At 41.5% G+C, this 9,224-nt stretch overlaps 1 protein-coding gene across 1 annotated transcript; it reads right to left on the bottom strand.

Moving 5' to 3' along the window:
* Positions 1–5,371: 5,371 nt before the first annotated feature.
* Positions 5,372–8,031, bottom strand: LOC140795283 (subtilisin-like protease SBT3). Its single transcript, XM_073147780.1, has one exon. It carries the CDS (start codon positions 7,919–7,921, stop codon positions 5,603–5,605), a length of 2,319 nt encoding a protein of 772 aa, XP_073003881.1. The 5' UTR covers positions 7,922–8,031; the 3' UTR covers positions 5,372–5,602.
* Positions 8,032–9,224: the final 1,193 nt, after the last annotated feature.

Raw genomic sequence — 9,224 nt, 5'->3', positions numbered from 1 at the left:
GCGTTCTGTTTGGGTGATGAATGTTGATTATGAGATGCATCTCATTCATATTCATGGTCTCATTTATGTCTCTCGTCAGCATCCTTCTCGTCTTACTGTCGACGAACGCTACGCTACGCTCTTACTAAGAAGAACGTAGACGCGCTAGCTTCAGCTCATCCAAGTCGGCATCGCCCCCTCCGACGTGAATGGCGGCAACCTTCCGGGCCTTGGGACAGGTGGTGCCATGCACTACGTCTGGGAGTTCAACCTCCGCGAGTTCGATATTCGCTGCCAACTCCATTAAACCCGACATTCGTATTTATTGGCGTCGCAAGGCATCAACCTCGAACAACTCCATTACTACGGAATCTATTCGCTGGATCACCTTCCATAGCGTTTATGACTTTTGGATAATGGCAAACTTCCTGATAAATTCGTCGAATTTCATGCAGTTGGTCTTCTTCTTCGGCTAAGCTATCGGATTTACGATGTGAAGGATATTATTCAATATTGCGATAGAATCCACGGTGGATTAGTACATCTTGAGAAGATTATAGGTCTGAGAGAAATTTTTTTTTACCAGACATAAATCGCTTGACCAGCATTTTGGTGGACTCTATGGAGTGCAAGTGTACTAGAAATTAAATCTTTAGTTAGAGTCTAGTTAGTGTTATCTTAGTTGACTCTGTATGTTTATTTCTGAAGATGTCTGTGTTATCATCAGTATAGTCTAGTTATAGTGTTATATTTTATTTTCAGTCTATATTGTCATATAATTATTTGAGTATTTGGACTTGGTAATCAAGAGTACCATGTATGCGTGCACAAGTATGTACTTCTGATATTCTTAAATTTTACTTCTCGAGTATATAATGGGAGTGAAATATTAATTTACTAACAGCAGTTTCGTTGAAGCCGACTATGACTTCTCTGACTTCGAGTTAGATTCCGAGTCGGATTCAAATTAATGCACAATCCACAGAGCAAATAGAGTTCATCTGATCCGCTCGGTCGTCCACGCGGAGGAGCGGTACACCCTCATCAAGGCCAACGTCGACGAACTCCGACTCCTCCAAGTGGGCATCACCCTCACCGACGCCCAGGGCCGCTCCCTGACCTCGGCACCGGCGGAGCCGAGCGGTACGTGTGGGAAATCAACATCGGGGGCTTCGATCTCCGGTACCACACCCACAACCCGGAGTCGATCGGACTATTGCGGTACCAAGTGATCGATTTTGAGCTGCGGCTAGATGAACTCGGTAAAGTTCGGCCAGATGTTGATGAAGTCGGGGCTGCTCTGCAACACCTCTGTCAAATGGGTGACCTTCCACAGCACCTACGACTTCGCCTATCTCATCAAGATTTTGATCGGAGGGCACGGGTATCTCCCCGACGACATCGGAAGTTTCATGAACCACGTCGACTTCTACTTCGGAGCGCCGGACATCTACGACATGAAGCACGTGATGAGGCGCTGCGACGGGTTGCACGGCGGGCTCGAGAAGATGGCGAGCTTTTATTAAACGTCCGACGGGTGGCCGGGCTGTCTCACCAGGCGGGTTCCGACGCCTCCTCTCCAATCAGGTGTTCACAAAGCTGAGGTCGATGTACTTCGCCATTGGAGGTGTTGACGCGCATGCTGGTGTAATCTTTGGTTTACAAGTCAACTAGTTCACCGTGATCCAATCCAATCCAATCCAATCCAATCCATGTTTGCTTGTATTCAATCTGTAGATAAGCATATTGTCGTCTGATAGTTTTTGTCTTAAATCGATGAAATCTTGGTGATTAGTTGTTCATCGTTTTCCATCTATATTTATCTCTTCTCGAGTACCTTGTGCAGAGGTATTAATGTTCTTTTATCTGGTCTAGTTTTACCTCAGAATTAATAGTCAACACTAATACCAATTTATCTGGGTTATTAAAGTAGAGAAAGTCAAAGACTAACTGGTTGGTTCCTACTAAATCTAATTTAATTAACTGAATGGTGTTTGTTAAAATGCTTAGCAGACTAAGGAGCAAATCTTGCATTCTGAAATATGATTTCTAATCTAAGTCCGGCATCAGCAACTAAAATAACTTTGTCTAAAGTTTTAAAGAGGTTAGTTGATGTATTTAACTAAGGCCACAAATAAGAAGTATTTAGTACAAAGAGAAGCCGGTAAGGAGCAAATAGATTACAAACCAACTCTAGTAGAGTTGTTAAGTATCTTTCTTATGACCAATAAGATTATGAGTTTGATTCCAACTCCAAATAATATTATGGAAAAATTATTTGATAGTTTTAGTGGCTTGGTTTGATTAAATTGATAACTCGACAGTGCGGTTAGCTTGGAGAACATAATCTCGACTCCAATTCCAAATAATATTATGAAGAAATTGTTTGATAGTTTTAGTAGTTTGGTTTGATTTGGTTGATGACTCGACAGTGCGGTTGGTTTAGAAAAGCAGACAGCGGCGAATGGTTTGAAACAATTATTTGGTGACTTGAAGGCTAGACTAGGCAGCTAAAAAGCTTGGTGAAACCTAAGTGCCTCTATATCTAGGGATGATTGACTCTTTTTTCAGCGCATATCTAACATTGAGACGCTCGTTGCAACAAAAAAAAGCGCACATGAATTTAATTCTCTCCGTTATTTTATTTCTGTCTAAATTTGTTTATCTTTTCAAGTTCCGGGATCTACACGCTATATGAATTATGATTTATGATCGATCGATCGCATTCACTGCGCCGAGTCACAGGTCAGGTTATCGCACTATCCCGTACCCAAAATACTCTTCGCAGATCAAGTGCGTAGCCTCAAACAGCAAACTACACGGAGAAACCAACCGTAAGGAGACACGCCATCGATCACATTGGGGAACTATGAACCGTACGAAACAGCTGATCCATAATCACCTGCAGACTAGCTAGCTGTCGGTCTGTCTCTCCAAAGTTGAAAGAGAATCAAGAGGTAACAAGAAAACTACCCAAATTAGGTAATATATAGAGTTAAATATTCTTTGCCTTTAATATTCATCCAAAAATTATTTAAGAACACCAAGCCCTTTTATTTAGCTTTTGGATACAAAATCACTTGAAAGTTTGATTACTATATTGTTCTGATTAATCGAGATTCGTACTAAATATCAAAAGATTATTTAATGTTTTATCATATATTAGTTTTTTTTTTAATAATTTAAGAGTCTATAAGCTAAATAGATAGATTATTTCAGAATAATTAAATTAAACAACTAAGGATAAGCTCTAGTCTTAATATATTTAACCCGATATTTATGTGAGAGTTCGAAATCTAAATAGACAATTAGGCATCTCTAATTTTTTTTTATTTGTAATAATTTTCTCTGAAAATAGGTATTTCTTATAGTATGAGTTGGGTAGTTGTTTGGTAAGTAACTCGGGTGTCTACATGTCGATAACTCACCAACAAAATCCACACGCTACGAACATGTGAACCGTAAACTGTGTACATTTTAACTCTCTCTCTCTCTCTCCTCCTCCATTACCACTCTGAAGTCTGAACTCCACCTCCAAGCCCATCAATGGCGCTACCAAACTTCTCCTCTCTCCTTCTCCTCCTACTCCTCCTCTTCCTCCTCTCTTCCACCCACAATGTAGCAGAAGAAACCACCTTCGAGCTAATCCCCAACTCCATGGAGCAATGGCCCACCACCTCTGCCATCTACTCTTACCCATTTGCTCCCGAATCCGACGGAGAAGACGAGATTGACGACTATGGTCTTGGAGACGAGGCGAAGAACGGCAGAAGGTCCCTCTTTTGGCGACGGGTTCACTACTACATCTCCTACAGCGCCCTCTCGGCTAATCGAATCCCTTGTCCTCCTCGTTCGGGTCGGTCGTACTATACCCACAATTGCTACAGAGCCAGAGGACCAGTTCATCCTTATTCGAGAGGTTGCTCTTCTATTACCCGTTGCAGGAGGTGATTCAATGGTACTCCGGTTCTGGTTCTGTGTCTCTTTCTGCTGTTATTGAGAGTTTAAGGGGTCAAAAGCTTTTGTTTGCTATGGATTATATATATATATATGTGTGTGTGTGTGTGTGTGTGTGTGTGTGTGTGTGTGTGTGTTGGTGTGTGTTGTTTCTAGAATTAGTAGGCTTTATTATTGATGCTCTGTTTTATAATTTCAATCAAAGATCGCACTTTTGACTCCTAGTCTATGTCAACTTCTAAATAATTAATCTTTGGTACTTTAAAGTAGTAATCCATGATCTGGATATATTTTAGCCTTGACTGTCTGCTTGTTGGTAGAATGGTCGGACATGTGGATTAAAGAATGATGCAGTTTAATTCTTGGTCACAGTTTCCTTTTTCTGATGTTTTCTTATTGATGTCGTTTTTTTTTATATGTTTTGGTTTAATTATTTATCCTTTATGTTGAATTGGAGTGCTCTTTTTAATTATGTTTGAAAGCGCTTTCATTGTTTAATCTGGTACAAATGAATTGTTAGGATGATGAGCTCTTATTAAGGCAAACTGATTGGGCCAATGCAGGGAAGAATGCTACAATCTGCCACTTTATAGCTAGCCTATGATTAGGAGTAGCTAATATTCCATTCATGTTGTATATCTTGATTGACGAAAGATTTTGAAATTGCTGTTGGCATAGATCAACCCTTCAAGGTATACTTTTGCAGTAGATCTGCGTATATCATGTTCATCAGTAGGAATACTATGAGTATTGATTGAAATATGCAAGCATGGCATGATCCATAGTGGCCCAGTGTCTTATGGTAGTGGATTGGGCTACTTGATACATGACAATGGGAACATGACTCTTGTTATGGAATCTTGATTTTTTTTTTAGTGGGCCTGCAGTAGAAATCGATATGCTCTTGGAAAAGGAAAGATTTGCAAGATCTACCTTTAAAGAAAGGTAGATAAATGGTATACAGGGTAAAGTAAAAAAGTATGGGGCTTTTCTTTAGTCAACCAAAGTCTGGTACTGCTTCATTTCATCATTCATGCCAAGAGGTATGCTAATTGATATCTAGCTATACCTTCTCTGATCACTTTGCCAGTTAAACTTAAATGGGTTTCCAATCAGCTAATGACTGCACTCAGGACATCCAAATAAATTGGTGATTGGATACAAAAAGTATAGTGTTCTCACTTGGATGATTAAGTTTGTGGTATAAGGTTATTGTTTCTTATTTCTCCATGTAGAGAGAAAAGTTTTTCTTGTGTATACATTGGAGCCTCGTGTTTCATTCTGCATAGAGCTTTTGTGAGAGAAACTGTTTTGCTTTGTCTCCTAGGGCATAACTCTCTACCATTCACTTATGATTACTTACCTTAGGTAGAGAAATGTGAACTGCATAGCATTCACATTTTAAACTTATACCTTGTATGTAATTCTATGCTAGTTATTAAAGAGATATTTTTCACATAGAGAGGGCTCAAAAACATGATAGTCTAGTGTTCCATGGGTGTTCTCTCCTGGCCTCGGCCAGGGATAAGATGTGCTCATGGACCTAAGGATGAAAGACTTACAGCTATTACAATTTCTTGCTGGTTTAGTTCACAGTATTTGATCTGCTATAGGATCAAGATAAGGGGCCCTCATTGTCATAGTAAATATATGCTAGGTGATGCACTTAAGATTTGTTCAGATCTTGAGCTAAATATGCTGAGACGATTGGACTTCTTACCACATGCTTGCCTCCATCCTCATACCACCTTAGAAACCCATAATTCCCAATGTAATCACCATGCACCCTGGCCTTTCCTTCTAGGTTGATTTCAACTGTTACTGAGAACTCTTGTTTGCTGTACTTGTTTTCAAAAGACAACATCTGAGGCATCACCGCCACCTTCATCCCCGATGGTGCATCCACGACTGCACGATAGCTGGTCGGAGAATCACCGACGTTTGTCAAAATCCTCTTAAATGTTTGAGTGGCTGTCTCAGTGTTATTGAGGATTACTATGAAGGATGGGTAGTTGAGGTCAAGGTTAGCCCTGGAAGAACAGGTAATTTTATGGTTCCTAGTGATGAGGCTTATTTGATAGTTTGTGTAGTTGAGACCACATAGGAAATCAATGTAGTCTTCTACCACTATATCATACACCAGGCCTGGATCCATGGCCTGGTTGGGGTTTACATGCCCCCCTCCAAAATCCAGAGGACTTGCAGCTAAGCTTGAAACCATATCTATGATGACCTTACCAGAATTGTCGATGAGGTCAGCAGTTGTCATCATGGCAGACCGGATGGCTGCCGGAGTCCAATCTTTGTGCAGTGCACGCAGCAAGGCAGCTACACCAACGACATGCGGTGAGGACATGGAGGTACCGGAGAGTAGCATGTAGTCTGTGGAGAAAGTATCGTTGTCGATCTGTAGGACTGGGTTGTTCGGCACCCAGGAAGCCAAGACGTTGACACCAGGAGCAAGTATGTCCGGCTTCAGAATTCCAGGGCTTAATGAGCTCGGCCCTCGTGAGGAGAAATCAGCCACAAGAGGGGCAGGTTTTAGCCCCAACTCTGTTGATATGAATTGGATACTAACTGTTGGTTTATTGGCAGCTGTTATGTGCTTTTTAATTACTTCTCCATCTTGCAGATTTACTATCACAAATGGCATGTAGAAGTCGTGTGGATCAAGGTAGTAGTATTTTATCTTGGTTGCAAAGATTGCTCCGAGAGCTCTGCTTCTGTACACTTCACTCATTTGGGTCATTATATCACCGGAGGCAGAGCAGAATACAATCTTTCCAGCCACAGCTTTGCGTTTGAGAGCATGGTAGGTGCAAGACTCCTCGTCCTTGTCATGATAGCTGTAGTAGAGCAAAGCATCAGAGATCAATTTGCTCTGTAAGTAGAGTGATCTACCTTGAATGCTTTTTGAGTCATTTCCAAGAGTTATTGTTGCAGGGTAGTCTCTGTCTATAGTCCCTGCACCAACTGTTGTGATCCAGGGAGCACCATTTGAGACTGTGTACCCATCAGAGCCGCTGTTTCCTGCTGAGCATGCCACGAAGATCCCCTTCTCTATGGCTGCAAAGGCCCCGAGTGCAATCACATTGGAATAGTAATCAGTTTCAGGAAATCCAAGTGATAAGGACATGACGTCAACGCCATCGGCAATTGCCTGATCCATGGCAGCCAACACATCGGTGGCAGCAGTCTTTTCGATGTCACTGGAGAATATAGCCTTGTACATGGCCACCCATGCCATCGGCGCAATCCCGGTTGCAGTACCCCCAGCATAGCCGAAGTAACTTGCGTTCGGTGCACGGCTGCCGGCTGCAGTGGATGACGTGTGAGTCCCATGGCCGTAGTAGTCCCTCGGTGAATCATAGTCATAAGTGCTTGATATATTGAGGTCAGCGTGCTTCAGGGCCCTGCTAAAAGACCGAGCTCCGATGAGCTTTTGGTTACAGAGGGAGGAGTTGAAGCTACTGCTGTTCTCGCACTTCCCGTTCCATCTTTCAGGCGCAGGCGGCATGCCCTCGTCACGAAAGCTATCACTCTCTGGCCAGATGCCAGTGTCGATGATTCCTATGATCACTCCTTCGCCGAAATTTGATGCGGGCCAGAGACCACCACCGCCACTGCTTAGCCTGAGGAACACCGGGGTGTGCGTTGTGTGGAGCTCAGCATATGCGTCGGGGAATGCTGCGAGGTGACCAGGTATTTGCTGCAGCTGCTGAAGCTGCAATTGTGATAGAATTGCACTAAACCCATGCATTACATGAGTGTATGTGTACAGGTGAGTTGGTTGATAATCGGCAGACAGGGAGGAGAGAATTGTGGAGTACCAACTACCATGAGTAGCAAAGGGAGCTGGCATAGCCGACACATCCATGTGGATGATGTACGGTCGGCGACCTTCATCAGATTCTGACGAATTGATCTGCTTGGATGAGAGGAGGAAGATTAGGACTAGCAGGCTAAGAGTAAAGGTACGATCCATGCTTAATGTCGCAGTGAAGTATTGAGATTTGAGGGACTATATGTAACTAAGTGTTTGTGGTCTCTGCAGTTAACAATGACAGTTAACAATGACTAAGACCACTTTTCTAGTCAATTTGCGTGGACTCAACTGGTGTAATATCATTGTCGGCAGCTGATCATCTGCAAACACCCAGTGCCCAACGAGCCAACCACTGACTGGCAAATAAAATGGGCAGAAGTTTCATTGGCTTGGAGCAGGGATATTGGATTCCAAAGAGGTTGAAGAAAAGAAGAGAGGCATCTCATAATTCATAAAAGAGTAAGGAATAGCCTTGTGGGTGTCACCATCTGCGAAAAAGAAAGAATGTTTAATTTGGGGAGAGGAACTTAGTTGTGCAACCTGAAAGTCATAATCATTTAATTCTGTTTGAATTCAGTGGCTGCTACTTTTGTAAAATTCTTACAGGCAAATAATTGCGTTTGTGGAAGAAGAAGCGTGTGCATGTTAGGCATCTTCTCCTTCTGAAACATTGCAAGCTGAAATGAAGCATGAAATGCTTAGGATAATTGGATGCATCTGATATTTCTCTGAGTAGGAATGATGGCTAAATGAGGATACATCTTGAAGCATTACTAGTGAAACATGGTTCAGTTCACAAATCAACAGTTAGATGTGACAAACTTAAATCCAAATTGTGAAAGCGTTGCCTCAGATTGTCAGATATGCCCACCTAGGATAGGGACCTTGATGAGAAATTTTAGGTGGGCTTGCATGTAGTTTTGCCTTTAAATTTTTAAATAATGTTACTTAAATAGGTTTTAGAAAAATGTAGTATTTAATTACAAAATGCTTCAGTTGTGTTATGATTATTTTTTATATGACGTTGAAAAACTGATGAAATTCTTTTTTTTAGTTGGATGGACGAGAGGAAGAGTGAGAATGATTGAAATAATAGATGTTATTTTCTAATTAAATTTTATTAGTAAATATAAAATATTAGATAGAAGAGAAGAACAATCTTAAACTCATTTCGCCTTAAATTGATATCTCAATAATAAACTAATTTAGTGCTCACTAAGCTGGTTTAAGAATAAATCTAAACCACAAAGCAGACATTGTTCTTTTGATCATGAGAAGGGAGATGCAAACATGCGGAAGTGCATTATCATCATTGGCACATCAATGAACTGCATGGTCCCGGATTGTTTTGGTATCTTTTGTCACTTTCATATCTTTCCATGAGCAAAGCTGTGCATGATTTATTCCTTGGGCTACAAATAGAGGAATCTGGAGCAATCAGTTGATTTAGGGGGACAAAAGG

Source organism: Typha latifolia, chromosome 9, assembly GCF_019914945.1.
Source record: "Typha latifolia isolate L0001 chromosome 9, TyphaL0001v2, whole genome shotgun sequence".
Taxonomy (NCBI): domain Eukaryota; kingdom Viridiplantae; phylum Streptophyta; class Magnoliopsida; order Poales; family Typhaceae; genus Typha; species Typha latifolia.
Note: the sequence above shows the minus strand (reverse complement) of the source record. Positions and strands in the feature narration are given on the sequence as shown.